The sequence below is a fragment of the Canis aureus genome, chromosome 16 (assembly GCF_053574225.1).
Source record: "Canis aureus isolate CA01 chromosome 16, VMU_Caureus_v.1.0, whole genome shotgun sequence".
Classification (NCBI taxonomy): Eukaryota; Metazoa; Chordata; class Mammalia; order Carnivora; family Canidae; genus Canis; species Canis aureus.
In genome coordinates, this window is record NC_135626.1 from 26,777,075 (window position 1) to 26,795,479 (window position 18,405).

At 39.6% G+C, this 18,405-nt stretch overlaps 1 protein-coding gene across 9 annotated transcripts in view; it reads left to right on the forward strand.

Annotated features, from left to right (window-relative positions):
- TUBD1 (tubulin delta 1) overlaps nucleotides 1–18,165 on the forward strand; it is a 32,188-nt gene extending 14,023 nt beyond the window's left edge. For 5 of the 9 annotated variants that reach the window (XM_077852411.1, XM_077852410.1, XM_077852408.1 and 2 more), the window contains exons 6-10: nucleotides 1,024–1,188; nucleotides 10,077–10,217; nucleotides 14,326–14,509; nucleotides 16,557–16,632; nucleotides 17,508–18,165. In XM_077852411.1, coding sequence (XP_077708537.1) covers nucleotides 1,024–1,188; nucleotides 10,077–10,217; nucleotides 14,326–14,509; nucleotides 16,557–16,632; nucleotides 17,508–17,546 — 605 coding nt within the window. In that variant the 3' untranslated portion in view covers nucleotides 17,547–18,165. Of the gene's footprint in view, nucleotides 1–1,023; nucleotides 1,189–10,076; nucleotides 10,218–14,325; nucleotides 14,510–16,556; nucleotides 17,453–17,507 lie in introns of those variants that run through there. The other 4 variants (XM_077852413.1, XM_077852415.1, XM_077852412.1 and 1 more) reach the window with 4 other exon arrangements.
- Nucleotides 18,166–18,405: the final 240 nt, after the last annotated feature.

Here is an 18,405-nt window from a genome sequence, read left to right on the forward strand (position 1 = left end):
TGCTTTTCCTTAGGATATAGGATATGAGTTTGTACTGTTATAAAATTTACATTTCATGTTGTTATAGTAATATATTTTTCTCTCTCTAGTTTTTTTCTATGAATATATAAAACAGCTCTGAGTGCAGAACAAATTAGCCTTTCTCCATAATCCTGTTTCATTACAAATATAAGTTTCTAAAGATAGGCATATTCTTGTCTTCAGGAATCACTAATCTTGTCTTTTTCCCTAGTAGAATTTGATTTAAAAGATTCTAATTATCATTTAACTAGATAAAATAAGAGAGCTAGGAAAATTTCTTAAAAAAAATATTTTATTTACTTTTGAGAGAGATCAAGCACGAGCAAGGGAAGAGGCAGAGGGAGACTCCGCGGAGCAGGGAGCTCAATGTGGGGCTCAATCCTAGGACTCTGGGATTGTGACCTGAGCTGAAGGCAGCTGAGCCACCCATGCGCCCCTAGGAAAATTTCTAAAGGAATATTTAGTGACTATAGAATGATGATAAAAGCATATTAGCTCTCATGCTTACTTTATTTTCCTGAAGTGTAGCTAAATATTTTATTCATGTTTCCAGTTTTAGTTTCTAAATTCTTGTTTCCTTTTTGGCAAAGTGTCTTTTTTCACTCATGCTAAAATAGGGGCCAAAATATGTGATCTGACATAGACATTGTCTCCAAATTTTTATTTACATTTTTTATTTTAAGCAATTTGGCCTTGGAGGAGAAAATATGTTTGGCCCCCAAACCATCAAACCATAGTTGTATATGAGCCAATGGAAACATGGAATTTAAGTCTAGTTCAGGGTGGCTCAGTCGGTTAAGGGGTCTGTCTTTGGCTCAGGTCATGATCTCTGGGTCCTGGGATTGAGCCCTGCTTAGGACTCTCTGCTCAGCAGGGAGCCTGCTTCTCCCTCTGCCTCTCTTCCTGCTTGTGTGCTTTTTCTCTCTGTGTCAAATAAATAAACAAAATCTTTTAAAATATATATATTTTTTAAAAGTTTAGTTCAGATTTTTTTCTTTACAGGAGACTTAATGGAGAATTTAGTTCCCCATCCTGAATTCAAGATGCTGGGTATTCGTAACATTCCTCAAATGTCTGAGAACTCACTGACATACAGCACGTTTACTTGGGCTGGCCTCCTCAAACATCTGAGACAGATGCTCATTTCTAATTCAAAAATGGAAGAAGGTAAGGGGTATTTTAAAAATATGCAAGCCACAACCTGGGAAAGGTGCCTATACTGGAATTCTCAGTATAAACTTGCTTGGGCCAGTCGAAATAATGGTGCCTTCTTCTGGTCAGAGAAGCTCCTACAAAAACCCACTAAGACATCCCAGGAGGGCTTCTTAATCACTTTACAGTTTCATTTCCCAAAGTGAAAAAAATTCAGAGGAGCATGACATTTTTTTTAAGGTTTGTTTGTTTGTTTGTTTGTTTGTTTGTTTTTAGTAATCTCTACACCCAACATGAGGCTCAAGCTCACTACCCCGAGATCAAGAGTTGCAAGCCAGCTGCCCCTATTTTATTTATTTTATTTTTTTCAAAGTAATACATGACCATACCTTTTAAAAAATCATTTTTTTAAAAAAGCCAAGAAATTGTCCAATATGAATTTATAATGAGGAAAAGAGCAGTTCCCTGTCTTACACTTCCTCACTGCCCAGATGAAACTGCTTTCCATATTTCTAAGTATCTTGCTTATGCTGTTACTTATTTTCCGGTTTATTTATTTTTTATTTTTTAAAAACTATTTATTTATTTATTCAAGAGAGACACAGAGAGGCAGAGACATGAGCAGAGGGAGATGCAGGCTCCCTCTGGGGAGCCTGATACAGGACTCGATCCCAGGACCCTGGGATCACGCTCTGAGCCAAAGGAAGATACCCAACTACTAAGTCACCCAGCCATCCTTTCAGGTTTAGATATTATCAGTTGCCTTCCTTTTTTTTTTTTTTTTTTTTTTAAGATTCTATCTATTTATTCATGAGAGACACACAGAGAGAGAGGCAGAAACACAGGCAGAGAGAGAAGCAGGTTCCATGCAGGGAGCCTGATGTGGGACTCGATCCCGGGACTCCAGGATCCCACCGCGGGCTAAAGGCAGATGCTCAACCACTGAGCCACCCAAGTATCCCCATCAATTGCCTTCCTAATATGAAATTGAGAATTGAATTTTATACTTCCTCTGTTCTCTCTCTCTCTCTCTCTCTCTCTCTCTCTCTCTCTCTCCCTCCCCCTCTCCCCCTCCCTCCCTACTTCCTACCATATGGTTATAACATACTTTTGAATTAGATTAATCTTCAGTGCTTATATTACTTTTGATAGGTAAATATTATTTACAACTGAGCCAGATTCATTACCTGTTTGGAAATATCCCTTTAGGAGACCTCATCTTCTTTTTCTTTTCTTTCTTTTTTTTTAAAGATTTTATTTATTTATTCATGAGAGACCCAGAGGAGAGGCAGAGACACAGGCAGAGGGAGAAGCAGGCTCCATGCAGGGAGCCCGATATGGGACTCGATCCCGAGACCCCAGGATCATGCCCTGGGCCGAAGGTAGAGGCTCAACCGCTGAGCCACCCAGGCGTCCCTTCTTTTTCTTTTTAAAGATTTTATTTGGGCAAACCCGGTGGTGCAGCGGTTTAGCACCGCCTGCAACCCAGGGTATGATCCTGGAGACCCAGGATTGAGTCCCATGTCAGGCTCCCTGCATGGAGCCTGCTTCTCCCTCTGCCTGTGTCTCTGCCCCTCTCTCTCTGAATAAATAAATTAAAAATCTTAAAAAAAAAATATTTATTTGAGAGATTGAAAGGGGGGGGCATGAGCAGGCAGGGGGGCAGGATGTGAGGCACAGGGAGGATAATGGGGAGCCTGACTCCGGGGCTCCATCCAGGGACTCCAGGGCCAAGACCTGAGCCAAAGGCAAATGTTTAATCCACTAAGACACCAGGCGCCCCAGCCATCGTCTTATCCCAGACTGTCCTGGTTGCTCTCCAGGACTCGATCCCAGGACCCTGGGATCACGCTCTGAGCCGAAGGAAGATACCCAACTACTAAGCCACCCAGCCATCCTTTCAGGTTTAGATAAGCAGCTAACACTGAAATCGCCACCTCATTTTCTATTCTGATTTCCTAGATTTCGTGTCTACCTTTGTTATTTTGTTTTTGTTGGTTTATTTCCTCGTGTTGATAGGCTATACTCTCCAGAAGCTTCCTAAGAAAAAGAGAAAGTACAGGGAAGGCATATATATATATTCCAGCCATTATTTGTCATTTTTGCTCAGAATTTTGAAAGCATTGTTCTGTTCTCTTCCAGCCTCCAATGTTGCTGTGAAGTCCCATGTCAGTCTGATTCCTAATCCTGTTTTGTTCTCTCTTAAATCTTTTAGGATTTCCTCTTTGTATCTAACATTCTGGAATTCCTCACTGTGGATCTTCCATTGATCTCAGTATAATGTAAGCTTTAGGAGGGCAGGGATTTCTGTCTATTTTGTTTACTGCTCTATCTTCAGAGCCTGGAAGGCAGGGCGCAGCACTTAGTTTGGTGGAGGCCAGAACCTCACTGGTTTAGCCTTCCCGAAGCGACAGCTTCTAGGATGGGGGATGGGGGGCGGGGGGTGGGGATGGAGGGGGCACGTCCTCTGCTGCCGGGAGTGAGGAAGCTAGGAAGCGTCTAAGGCTTTCACCACTTGGCATGTAGATCTTTAATCCTCTCATTTCCCCCTCTTTTAGAAGAACCTGGCCTGCTTTCAGGACCTTACTGTGGGCAGAAGTTTCAGCTTTCCCTGAAGTCACCACTAATTCATTTGCTTTCCAGCTTCCAAAATGTTGTTCCCATTATCTTGTCTTCCCTTCCTTGTTCTTTTGTTTATGCCTTTTAAAAATGTCCCTGTAAGGTGCGCTTGGGTAGCTCAGTCAGTTTTCTTCTGCCTTAGGCTCAGATCTTGATCTCAGGGTCCTGAGATCAAGCCCCACATTGGGCTCCCTGCTCAGCGAGCCGTCTGCTTCTTCCTGTCCCTGCTGCTCCACTGGCTATGTGTCTGTGTGTGCGCTCTCTCTCTCTCTCTCATAAATAAATAAAATCTTTAAAAAAAAAAAAGTCCCTGTTTGATTTGAGGAGAGAGTGATAGTAGACTGGTATGTTCAGTCTGTCATGTTTAACTGGATGGAAATCACTACTACCAGTGATTTTTTTTAGTAGCATATATTTTACCACAAATAACAATAACTTAGGTTTCAATACTATGAAAGTGGATGGATTTCTTCTGTTTTACATACTAGTCATATACTTTATCACTAGATTATAGCTGTTTGAGGTTTGGAGAGAAATAGAAAGGTTACATCTTAAAGGAATGCTTACCAAATTTTTTGGCCTTGGTACCTGTTTTTCTAGTAATACCTGTTAACATCTCAAGGAGCACAGTGTTCCTCAGGTATAGTATAAGACAAGCTGCTCTGAGCTCTCTTAGGTCAATAAACCATAGTTCGCTTAGTCATTTTCCCATGCAGGACTTTGAATGTCAACATGTTTTCACAGTTATAGATAAAGCTTTGAACATATAAATATTTTCATATATTTGAGTATATATGAATAAATATATTTATGTCACGAACCAGGTTGAGGCAAATAGCTTTAAAAATGCTCATATAGGGGATCCCTGGGTGGCTCAGCGGTTTAGCGCCTGCCTTTGGCCTGGGGCGCTATCCCGGAGTCCCGGGATCGAGTCCCACGTCGAGCTCCCTGCATGGAGCCTGCTTCTCCCTCCTCCTGTGTCTCTGCCTCTCTCTCTTTCTATGTCTATCATAAATCAATCAATCAATCTTTTAAAAAAAATGCTCATATATTAGGCTGCTCCTTATGAAGATTGACTCTATTAATATCACCATCAGCCAGGTATGTATCTGTTTCCACATGTCCTGGCAACGAAAGGAATGAATGTTCCCAGAGGGAACTAGGAGAATTTACCATGTCTTTTGTGACCTACCTTTGGAAGTCACACACCATTGTTTTTTTTTTTTTTTTTTTTTAGTTTTAATTTTATTTAAGTAATCTTTACACCCAATGTGGGGTTCAAACTCAACGACCCTGAGATCAAGAGTCACATGCTGCACCAACTGAGCCAGCTAGGATCCCCACGTGCCATCATTTGTGCATCATCCTTTAGGTTATTAAGGTTGTTAAGCACTATGCCATGTGGGAAGAGACCACATAAGGGTTGTATACCAGGAGGGAAGGATCATTGGAGTTCATCTTGGAGGCTGGCTACCACTATCCACCTTCTGCCTCCTACTGAATCATGTCTTCCCATATGCAGAATGGGCTTAACCTCTCCCAAAGCCCTTTAGCACATCAGGTTAAATTCCAGAATCTTGTCATCTAAAACCAGGTCCAGGTACAGATTTACACTCCTCAGGTGAGACTTTTTTTTTTTTTTTGGTATAGCGCTTTGTTTTTGGGGGATTTTTTTTTTTTTAAGATTTCATTTATTTATTCATGAGAGATACAGAGACAGAGAGAGGCAGAGACACAGGCAGAGGGAGAAGCAGGCTCCACGCAGGGAGCCTGATGTGGGACTCGATCCTGGGACTCCAGGATCACGCCCTGGGCTGAAGGCAGGCGCCAAACCACTGAGCCACCCAGGGATGCCCGATTTTTTTGTTTTTGTTTGAGTATAGTTCTTTGAGTACAGTTCCTCACACCCCCCTCCTGCCCCCGATCAATAGACTACGGTTAAATAGGCATAGCATAACTGGTAGATAGCCTCGTTAAAAAGGGGGAAATGGAAGGCACATAGGAGTCATTGGCCCTTAACAATTCAGCAGGGCACATCCTGGCAGTTTCTTGATTACAGTGTGAGGCCTGTGAATAATTTTTCATGACTTTAGGCTTGGCTCTCTGAACCAAGCTACATTATAATTTCCTTTCTTCCTTCCTTCCTTCCTTCCTTCCTTCCTTCCTTCCTTCCTTCCTTCCTTCCTTCCTTCCTTCTCTCTTTTTCTCTCTCTTTCTCTACCCTCAATGTGGGGCTTGATATCACAACCCCAAGATCAAGAGTTGCCTACTTGGAACACCTTGATGGCTCAGTCAGTTAAGCATCTGACTCTTGATTTTGGCTCAGGTCATGATCACAGGGTTGTGAGACTGAGGCCCATGTTGAGCTCCATGCACAGCAGGGAGTCTGCTTGAGATTCTCTCTCTGCCTCTCCCACCCCCACTCATGCACGCTCTCTCTCTCTCTCAAAATAAATAAATACATCTTTTTAAAACAGAAAGAGGGGATCCCTGGGTGGCTCAGCGGTTGAGAGCCTGCCTTTGGCCTAAGGTGTGATCCTGGAATCCCGGGATCGAGTCCTGCATCCAGCTCCCTGCATGGAGCCTGCTTCTCCCTCTGCCTGTGTCTCTGCCTCTCTCTGTGTGTCTCTCATGAATAAATAAATAAAATCTAAAAAAGGCGGGGGGGATCCCTGGGTGGCTCAGCGGTTTGGCACCTGCCTTTGGCCCAGGGCGCGATCCTGGAGTCCCGGGATCGAGTCCCGTGTTGGGCTCCCGGCGTGGAGCCTGCTTCTCCCTCCTCCTGTGTCTCTGCCTCTCTTTCTCTCTCTCTATATCTATCATAAATAAATAAATCTTTAGAAAAAATCTTAAAAAAATAATAAAAATAAAAAATAGAAAGCAAGCAAGCAAGCTCTCCTAAAGCCATCTGCCCTACTTCAATCGAGACTTTTTGCCCTCTACAACCAAGGTACATTTGCCATCCTGGATATTCTCTTTGCCTGTCTCCTGGGTTGGGTATTCTGCTGTGAAGGTTTAGGCAAAGCCCAAGTGATCTGGTGAAAGAAGAGGGGTTTTTATGGGTTTTAGTAGATCTCTCTGGTTTCAGTATGTACCTTGTCCTTAACTCTGCCTTGGTTCTCCAGACCAGAGACCCTCAATCATATCCTCTCCAGAAAATAAATCTTTAGTTTTATACTAGAGTAGTGAAGAGGCAGTCATCCTAAACAGGCACATTCCTTAATCAGGAGTCAAACGTTGATGGTTCTCTACTTGATAGCAAAGCTAGTATAAGAGCCAACAACTTACTGTTTCCATGGATTCCCTTAAAGAATGCTACATCACTGGGATACCTGGCTCAGTGGTTGAGTGTCTGCCTTTGGCTCAGGGCGTGATCCAAGGGCCCAGGGATCGAGTACCACATCGGGGTCCCCACAAGGAGCCTGCTTCTCCCTCTGCCTATGTCTCTGCCTCTCATTCTGTGTCTCTTATGAATAAATAAATAAAATCTTTAAAAAAAAAACCCACTATGTCACCAGTGCTCTGGAGACAGAGGATAATAATGTGTGAAAAAAAATTGGCATCATTAATGCCAAGTCAAAAAGTAATTAAGTCACTAAATGTGAAAACATTTTTGGAAAACCTTAACCAATTTATTTTGTTATATGTGTTTTTTATGGATGCTCAAGAGTGATAGGATTTTTAAAAATCTAAACCTAATTTACTCTAAAAGAACTCTTTCAATAAGAATGAAATTGAATGATCTAAGTGAATCATTTAGTTGACATAATTTGACAACATTTTTTTCTTATAATCAGTGGTGTCTTGGAAGCAAATACAATGTTATGGATTTATACACCATTTTTGTTACATAGATTGCAAATATTTTTGTCCATCATTTTTGTCTTTTGTATGGTATTTTTCCATATGGAGGTTTTCCATTTTTATGTGAGCAAACCCATATATCTTCTTATTTTATAGATTCTGAGCCTTGCCTCAGATATAAAATATTCTTTAGTATTCCCCAGTATTTTTTACAGCTTTATGTTTAATACTTAAGTTTTAACCAATCTGGAATTTGTTTTTATTTTTATTTTTTAAAAGATTTTATTTATTTATTGGCAGAGAGAGAGCACAATCAGAGTGAGGAGCAGGCAGAGGGAGAGGGAGAAGCAGGCTCCCTGAGGAGCAGGGAGCCCAATGTGGAGCTTGATCCCAGGACTCTGGGATCATGACCTGAGCCAAAGGCAGATGCTTAACTGACTGAGCCACCCAGGTGTCCCAGGATTTGTTTTTATTTCTTATACTGTCTTTTTTGTTACTTCTCTTCTCATTTTAAATTTTACTTGTGGGACGCCTGCGTGGCTTAGTGATTGAGAGCCTGCCTATGGCCCAAGGTGTGATCCTGGAGTCTGGGGATCGAATCCCACGTCGGGCTCCCTGCATGGAGGGAATAAATAAATAAAATCTTTAAAAAAAAAAAACAAACCTTTTATTTATTTACTTTTTATTTATTTTTGAAACTTTTGGATAGAGTTGATTACCTTTTATTTCTAATATAGAGTGATGAATTATCTAACAACTATAGCTTTTACAGCATGTCACAAATATTGAAATATTTTTATTGCTGGGTGACTTATATACCATAGCCTTCACCTATGATAAGAGTACAATCAGTGATTTTTTAGTAAATTTTCAGAGTTATACAACTGTTATCATAAGCTAGTTGTAGAACATGTCCATCACTTCAAAAAGATCCTTGTGTTCATTTTAAGGCAATTCCCATTTTTTATTCCTAGTGTCAAACAACCACTTGTATGTTTTCTTTTTCTATAGATTTTCCTATTTTGGACATATGTAAATTGAATGATACAACATACAGTCTTTTGTGTCTGACCTTTTTTCACTTAATGTCTTTGAAATTCATCCATGACATAGGATGTATCAGTAGTTCATTCTTTTGTATTGCTGAGTACTAGTATTTCATTATGTGGCTCTACCACATTTTGTTCAGATGTCCAACAGCTGGTGGACATTTAGCTTGTTTTCACTTTGTGTCTATTATGAATACTGCTGCTGTGTACATTGTATTCAGTCTTTGTGTGGACATAGGTTTTCAGTCTATTGATTATACACCTATAAGTGGTAATGGTGGGTCAAAGGATGAGTCTGTGTTTAACATTTTGTAGAACTGCTATACTCCTTCCAAAGTGGCTGCAATATTTTATATTCTCATAGTTTAAGAGGGTTTCAGCTTCACCACATCTTTGCTAACACCTGACATTGTTAGTCTTCTTGATTATAGCCTTTCTGATGGGTGTGAAGTAGTGTCTCCTTGTGGTTTCAGTTTGCATTTTCCTAATGCAAAAGATGTTGAGCATCTTTTCATGTGCTTGTTGGATTTGTTTATCTTTTTTCGGTAAAATTTCCATTCAAACATCTTTTTGATTTTTAAATTGGCTTGTCTTATTATTGAATTCAGCATGCAAACATTTTTGGTTTCTTGTATTTCTATTTTTGCTGAAAATCAGTCTGTTACTCTGTGCTGAATTTTATCCCTATCTGACATATATTTTAAGAGGATTTTCTTCATATTTCCATATGACTGGTCAGTTTTCAAACTTTTTGCTTTGTGTTTGTACATCCCTAACATTTTTGTATGTGTCCTGTTTGTTTGCACAGGCATATAGAGTAAGGTTCACCCTTTCTGGTGTATGGTTCTATGAATTTTTTTTTTTTTTTTTTTTTTTTTGGTTCTATGAATTTTAACAAACTTCTATAATGTGTAACCTCCATTACAATTGAGGATTTCCATCATCCCAAAATGATGGAGGATCATTATTCATACTCATCTGTAGGCACTCTTTTCCCCTCAACTCCAGCCCCCAGGAACTACTGATCTGAATTTTTTTCCTATGGTTTTGCCTTTTCTAGAATGTCCTATAAATGGAATCATATGGTACATAATTTTTTGAGTCAAGCTTGTTTCACTTAGCATAACACTTTTGAGATTTATCCATGTTGTTTGTTATATTTATCAGTAATTTCTGTTTTTTTGGTGAAGAGAATTCCATTGTATGTATCTATCACCGTCATTTAATACTCTACAAAGAATAATTTATGCCTTTCTCAGGATTGGATAGTTGGAATCATTTCAGGTAAACCAGATAAGAATTTTTAAACATTTAGTAGAAAAAAGCAACTTTTACTTACTAAATAAAATTTTATGTAAAATAAACATACTATATTTTTCTCTTCTTGCTCAGAGCTATTTATAAAGTCTCTTGCTTTTTTTCCATTGGCAGGTATTAATTGGCAGGTACGGCCTCCTTTACCAGGACTTCCTACTCTTGGTAAAGTGTCTCTCAACAGGGAGCTTCATTTTAACACTTCCATTGCTAACTTGGTCATCCTTCGTGGGAAAGATGTACACAGTGCGGATCTGGGTAAGCAGAAATTAAGATGAAATTAATATATACATTTTGTACATGTACATGGTAACATTTCTTTTTTTTTTAAAAGGAAGTCTCCAGGGATGCCTGTGGCTTAGTGGTTGAGTGTCTGCATTCAGCTCAGGGCCAGGGCATGATCCTGGAGTTCCAGGATTAAGTCCCACATCAAGCTCCCTGCAGGGAGCCTGCTTCTCCTCTGCCTATGTCTCTGCCTTTCTCTCTCTGTCTCTCATGAATAAATAAAGTCTTTAAAAAAAAAAAAAGGAAGTCTCTGAATTTATTTTTTTAAAGATTTTATTTATTTATTTGACAGAAAGAGAGAGAGGGAGAAGCAGGCTCCCTGCAGAGACCCTGGGATCATGACCTGAGCCAAAGGCAGACGCTTAACCCACTGTCACCCAGGCATCCCCCTAAATTTATTTTTAAAGAAAGGAAAATAATAATTATGTGTTTTAGTGGCAAAATATAACCATTATATTGGTATGTGACTGTACACTAAAACCAGATGTGATTGAAAAAAGATATGAGTTTAATTCTTTTTTCTAAACCTTACTGTTCTTACTGTACTGGCCTTATGGCTTCCTCCTTATAGTCCAAGACATCTGTTTGAGCTTTAGCTATCAAATCACATAGGAATGAGCAAAAGAGGGCATGCTGCTCTCCTCCTGCTAGGGTTGCACACCACACTAGTGTTTATATACCTTTGATTGGGACTGACTCATGTGCTACACCTAGCTGCAGGGGTGGCCATGACCACAATTAAAATTTGAGGGTTTTGTCACTAAAGAAGGGGAGAACAGGTAATGTAGCACAACTAGTGATCTCTGTGACAGCATTTTGTTATAAAAATTTTCAGGAAGTTCAAAGAACAGAACTTTTATCAGCTTTGCATTTCTATGGCAGATCTGCAGGCTTGCCTTATCTTTATTTGATGATTTTCTTTCTTTTTTTAGAGATTTATTTATCTATTTGAGAGAGAGAGTGCCCATGCAAGTGTCAGGGAGAGGCAGAGGGACAGAATCTCAAGAAGACTCCACGTTGAACACAGCGTGCTCATTTACTTATGAATAAATAAATAATTTTTTTTAAAGATTTTATTTATTCATGAGAGACAGAGAGAGAGGCAGAGACACAGGCAGAGGGAGAAGCAGGCTCCATGCAGGGAGCTCGATGTGGGACTCGATCCTGGGTATCCAGGATCACACCCTGGGCCAAAAGCAGGCGCTAAACCGCTGAGCCCCCCGGGCTACCCATAAATAAATAAAATCAAGTATAACTCCAGGAGGAGTCAGTCACTAGAGAAGAACCAAGCTGGGTCTATAAGGCATTACACATCATGAGATGGCACACATATTTAAGCTGCATGAAGATCACATGTTCCTATCTTATCACTTTGTAATCATCCCTCCTACCTAGCCAATAGACATGTTTTATCAGGGAAATGATTTTTTCTTGTTACTATGCCTCTACTCCAGTGGGTTGCTTCAGTAATAAATGTGAGACCTTTTGGCTGAAAAAAAAAGGAGATCATTTCAAGTGTGTTAATTGGTATAGTTTTTCCTTCTTCAGAATATTTTTTTCATATTCTTCATTTTAGATTTTAAATTAAGAGAAATAATAAGAGAATATATAAAGTAATCAAACTTCCAAAAATTTACTCACAGAAAATGACATAGGTACAGAGAGGTATTCTTACAAAGATATTCACTGCAATGTCTTACACACAAAAATGCAGAAACAACCTAAATGCTCAATAGTAGGAAATGTGATAAATTATAGTATATTCATGTAATAAAACTTTAAATATGAGTGATACTTATTGACATGGAAAATAGATTCACAACATATTGGTGAATGAAAATGCAAATTACAGAACAGTGTTTGTATAAAATTACATACACAAGAGGGTCAGCAAAATGTTCATGGTCTTCTATGGGTGGTGACATTTCAGATGTTCAGTTGACTTTTAAATTTTCTTCTTTGTTTGTTTAAGTTTTTATTTAAATTCTGGTTAGTGGGATCCCTGGGTGGCTCAGTGATTTAGTGCCTGCCTTTGGCCTGGGGCACAATCCTGGAGTCACCGGATCGAGTCCCACGTTGGGCTCCTGGCATGGAGCCTGCTTCTCCCTCTGCCTGTGTGTCTGCCCCTCTCTCTCTATGTCTATCATGAATAAATAAATAAAATCTGAAAAAAAAATTCTGGTTAGTTAACATATAGTATAGTACTAGTTTCATGTGTAGGATTTAGTGATTCATCACTTACGTACAAGGCCCAGTGCTCCTCACAAGTACCCTCCTTAATACCCATCATCACTTAATACCCATTGAACCCATCCCCTCACCCACCTCCCCTCCGGCAACAGTTTGTTCTCTGTAGTTACGTCTGTTTTACGGTTTACTTCTTTCTTTTTCCTCCTGTGTTTGTCCATTTTGTTTCTTAGATTCCATATAAGAGTAAAATCATATGCTATTTGTCTTTCTCTCGGTGACTTCGCTTATGCTAAGTGAAATCCACGTCATTGCCAATGACAAGATTTCATTCTGTTTCATGACTAAGTTATGTTCCATCATATATGAATAACACAACTTCTCTCTCTCTTTTCTCTCTCTCTCTCTCTCTTTTTTTTTTAAGATTTTATTTATTTCAGAGAGAGAGAGTGAAAGCATAAGCTTGGGGAGGGGCATAGGGAGAGAAAAAAATCCTGAAGCACTCTCCCCACTGAGAAGGGAGCCCGATACAGGACTCGTTCCAGGACCCAGGGATCATGACCTGTGTGGAAATCAAGAGTTGGACACTCAACCAATTGAACCACACAGACACCCCTGTATACCACAACTTCTTTATCCATTCACATTGATGGCCATTTGGTCTCTTTCCATAATTTGGCTAGTGTTGATAATGCAGCTATAAATATCAAGGTGCATGTATCCCTTTGAATCAGTATTTTTTTATCCATGGGTAAATACCTAATAGCGCAATTGCTGGGTTGTGGAGTAGTTCCATTTTTAACTTTTTGAGGAAACTGTTTTCCACAGTGGCTGCACCAATTGCACTCCCACCAGCAGTCTAAGAGGGTTCCCCTTTCCTCACATCCTCACCAACATCTGCTGTTCTTTGTGTTGTTGATATTAGCCATTCTGACTGATGTGAGGTAGTATTTCATTGTAGTTTTGATTCCTATTTCCCTGATGATGAGTGATGTTGAGCATCTTTTCATGTGCCTGTTGGCCATTGGGATGTCTTTTTTTGGAAAAATATCTATTCACATCTCCTGCCCATTTTTAACTGGATTATTTGTTTCTTGGGTGTTGAGTTTGATTAGTTCTTCATACATTTTGGATGCTAACCCTTTATCAGATATGTCATTTACAAACATCTTCTCTCATTCTGAAGGTTGCCTTTCAGTTTTGTTGTTTCTTTTGCTGTGAAGAATTTTTATCTCGATAAAGTCCAAATAGTTCATTTCTTGCTTTTGTGTCCCTTGCCTTTAAAGACGTATCTAGTAAGAAGTTGTTATAGCTGAGGTCAAAGAAGTTGTTGCCTGTGTTCTCCTCTTGAATTTTGATGGTTTTCTTTTTCACATTTGGGTCTTTCATCCATTAAATTTTCTTCTTAATACTTTTCTGAATGATACGAATTGTTTTCCCTCTTTTCCTTTTTTTAAAAGATTTTATTCATGAGAGGCAGAGACACAGGCAGAGGGAGAAGCAGGCTTCATGCAGGGAGCCCGGTGTGGGACTTGATCCCAGGACTCCAGGATCATGCCCTGGGCCAAAGGCAGGCACTAAACCGCTGAGCTACCCAGGGATCCCCGAATTGTTTTTTTTTCTTAAAATGAGTATGAATTATCTATCCAAAAGCGATATAAAGCTAATTTTAAAAGGCAAAACAGGGATCGAGTCCCACATCGGGCTCCCTGCATGGAGCCTGCTTCTCTCTCTGCCTATATATCTGCCTCTCTCTCTATGTCTCTCATGAATAAATAAAATATTTTTTAAAGGAGATTTCTGGTGAAATGAATAAAAAAATACCTGTTTATTAATTTGTTTCCAAAATTAATTATTTATGATATAAACAATGGCTTATGTTGTCTTACTCTAGGAGGATTTAAAGATCCAGCTCTCTATACTTCTTGGTTGGAGCCTATTGATGCTTTCAATGTGTGGAAAACCCAGCGAGCCTTTAGCAAATATGAGAAGTCTGCAGCATTGGTCAGCAATAGCCAGTTCTTATTAAAGCCACTTGATACAATTGTGGGCAAAGCCTGGAATATGTTTGCTTCAAAGTAAGTAAAAAAATCTACAAACCTTTCTAACCTTAGGCAGATAATATCTTAAAATACAAGGCAGGATCTGGAATGTCTTGGTCTGTTTGGTTTGCTATAACAAAAATAGCCCAGACCGAGTATCTTATAAACAACAGAAATTTATTTCTCAGGAATTCTGGAAGCTAGGAAGCCCAAGATGAAGGTGCTGGCAGATTCCATGTCTGATGAAAACCTACTTCCTGGTTCATAGGCGGTGTCTTTTCCTTGTGCCCTCAAATGGCCAAATGGGCAAAGAACCTCTTTTAAAAGGGTACTAAACCTATTCATGAGGGCTCCACCCTCATGACCGAATCACCTTCCAAAGGCCTTACTTCCTAATATCATCACTTTGGGGGTTAGGATTTGAATGTATGAATTTTGGGGGAACACATTCAACCTGCAGCCTGGAATAATCGTGGCTACCACTATATAGGTGTGAAACTGGATCATGTTACTTCAGGTGTCATTTTTTTATCTGCACAGTGGGTTTACACTGAGGATATGCAATGATGATTAAATGAGATAATCATGTAAAATTACTTACTACAGTGCTGTTAATTGACTAGAGGATTTTTTTTAAATTTTTATTTATTTATGATAGTCAGAGAGAGAGAGAGAGGCAGACACATAGGCAGAGGGAGAAGCAGGCTCCATGCACCGGGAGCCCGACGTGGGATTCGATCCTGGGTCTCCAGGATCGTGCCCTGGGCCAAAGGCAGGCGCTAAACCGCTGCGCCACCCAGGGATCCCCGAGGATTTGTTTCTGAATGAAATGAAAGTAGAAACTTCATTACAAGGCTGGACAATAAAATAGTTTTCTAAAATAAGATCCTTGGAAGAATGGAAGAGATCCTGATCTTGTTCAGCAAGGAATATTGTGAGTTCAACTCCATCTGCTTCTAAGAAATGTCTACTTGGTACTAAGAAATGTGTTATCAGATTTTCTGACCTTGGCCACAATTACTTAATGTCAAAGGAAAATTCCTCATATCAATGGGCAAGGCCTCTATGATTAGCCAGGATTCCCAAGGGCCCCTGCTCATGACCGTTTCATAAGCCCGCACTCCCAGGACTGCCCTTTCCTAATATCGTTCTCTTCCCACTCCCATTAAATGGCAGCAGGCCTTCTTACCTCAATTTAATCCATGTCTGCCCTTGATATTCTTTTTAATATGATTTTTCCTGCCTCAGAACATTTTGCGGGTACGGGGTATTAAAAGGGCTACCTAGCATAACTGCAAATTAAGTAAAATCCTTGAGAGACTTCACTTCATTCCTAGAACTGGATGAATGTTTCTGCAGTTTCAAGGCTTGGGTAAAATTTCTTGGGTACTTTTTAAGAGTTTATATTGATGCCAGTCATCTCTGTAGAGTGTTGAATGTGTGCTGGGTTTGATAACCAAATCTGAATGTGCTTTTTTTTCCTGTGTGCTGCTTCTTTTTTTTTTTTTTAGATTTTATTTATTTATTTATTCATGAGAGACAAAGAGAGAGAGGCAGAGACTTAGGCAGAAGGAGAAGCAGGCTCCCCACAAGGATCCTGATGCAGGAGTCGATCCCAGGATCCTGGGATCACAACCTGAGCCAAAGGCAGATGCTCAACCACTGAGCCACAGGTGCCCCTTCCCATGTGCTTCTTACTGTCACTCTCTTGGACACTAAAAAAGACAGGAAGCTTGACATAAACTTTCACAGTTTGTGACTCTTTGGAATAAACATTAAAGCAAATATAAAACATTTAAGATGGGGATCCCTGGGTGGCTCAGCGGTTTGGCGCCTTCGGCCCAGGGCGTGATCCTGGAGACCCGGGATGGAGTCCCACATTGGGCTCCCTGCAGGGAGCCTGCTTCTCCCTCTGCGTCTCTCATGAATAAATAAATAAAATCTTAAAAAAAAAAAAAACATTTAAGAGAGTCTGCCATCTTCAAATATTCGGATCTACGAAAGTTCTATTTATTGTTTGATTTTAAGAGTTATTCATTTGCCTGAGAATCTTATATTTTACATTTTCTGTTTCTTTCACCAGAGCCTACATTCATCAGTACACAAAATTTGGAATCGAAGAAGAGGACTTTTTGGACAGTTTCACTTTGTTAGAACAGGTTGTGGCCAGTTACTGCAACCTCTAATCTTGAACAATGGAGAAAAAGTACCTTAAGTCATTTTCAGGCTAAAATATTTTTAATAGTACTTTCTCTGAAAGGTTTTCATATCTCTACCTTAAAGGAACAAAGTCAAATGCCATTTTCTTTGGCTTACTATGACCACAGAAAAGGAGGAAAACCTTTTAAACAGAGACATCATCATGTTTTCAATGAAAATGTCTACTTGATATTTTCATTTGTAAGAAAGAAATTGGTGCTCCTGTAAAGAAATTTGGAAACATTTTGCTGAGATGTTGGAACTCTGGAAGTATGCAAAAAAAAGGGAATATTCTGTTTTGTCCCCATGTTTCTAAGTCTTCCCTTTTTTATTCCAAAAAGGATTCACTAAAATAACAGCTAAACTTTCACCACACAATTTGAAGCTAAGAAATTGCAGTTCTGCTTTTAATTGAAGTGAGTGCTTTGAACCACAGGGGGGAGCAATTGTCAAATGCTAGATTTATAAATACCTCGAATATTTTATTCTCTAACAGATTTTCCACTTGAAGCAGCTATTTAAAAAGAGATCTCAGATTTTGTTAATAAATGTATATCATGGGATCCCTGGATGGCGCAACGGTTTGGCGCCTGCCTTTGGCCCAGGGCGTGATCCTGGAGACCCGGGATCGAATCCCACGTCGGGCTCCCGGTGCATGGAGCCTGCTTCTCCCTTTGCCTGTGTCTCTGCCTCTCTCTCTCTCTCTCTCTGTGTGACTATCATAAATAAATAAAAATAAAAAATAAAAATAAATAAATGTATATCATGCTTACATACAAAAGTAAGTTTAAAAAAAAGTAAGTAAGTAAATGTTTGCTTTTCTTAAATTTTCTAGGCATCAGAAAATTGGATCAGTTTTTCTCTGAGATCTTGAAATGCAAGAACAGAGAAACTTTTTATTCAACTAGTGCTTTCAGATTACTTAAAGGTATTCAGCTGGTGTGGAAACTGTGCTCATCAGTAAAAGGGGTAAGAGCTTTCACCAGAATTTCATGAAATTGAGAAAATTATCACCAAGGAAATATTGTCCTTGATGAAACTGACACATAGAGATGTGAGTCTCACTCAGAAGGACAAAACACACTTGGAAATTGGCAACTGAGTTGGAGGGTAATTGTGTACTTCTGTAAAATACATCACATGCAGTGTATTAATAAATGTAAAATAGGAAACAAATAGGAACATTTGCCCCTTCTGCCAAATCTACCAGTGGTGATTTATTTTTATATGGAAAAATGACAGTTCACAGCTTCACTGGTTTCTTTCTTTTCTTTCCATATGGAAATGATTACTTTTTTGCTGTTTTTCTTATCAACTGTTGCTATGATTAAAATTCTGAGCCATATCTTATTTCTAAGGAATGTAAAAGTGGTCTGTTCAACCACTAAAAGGCACACCCCTGTGCTGTACTTTGTTAACACAAGTATACTTGAAAAATACTCAGATAATTATTTTTACAAAATAAAGTTAAAAATAACTGTTTTACATTGAAACATCCAAAGACTGAAATAATTTCCCAAACTGAACCAGCATTAATGAAGACCTGGAGCTCACCAGGGGTTAAGCTGATTCTGAGGTATCTGCTAGAAGTGAAGCTTAAAGAAAGTCATAAGTAGGGATCCCTGGGTGGCGCAGCGGTTTGGTGCCTGCCTTTGGCCCAGGGCGCGGTCCTGGAGACCCGGGATCGAGTCCCACGTCGGGCTCCCGGTGCATGGAGCCTGCTTCTCCCTCTG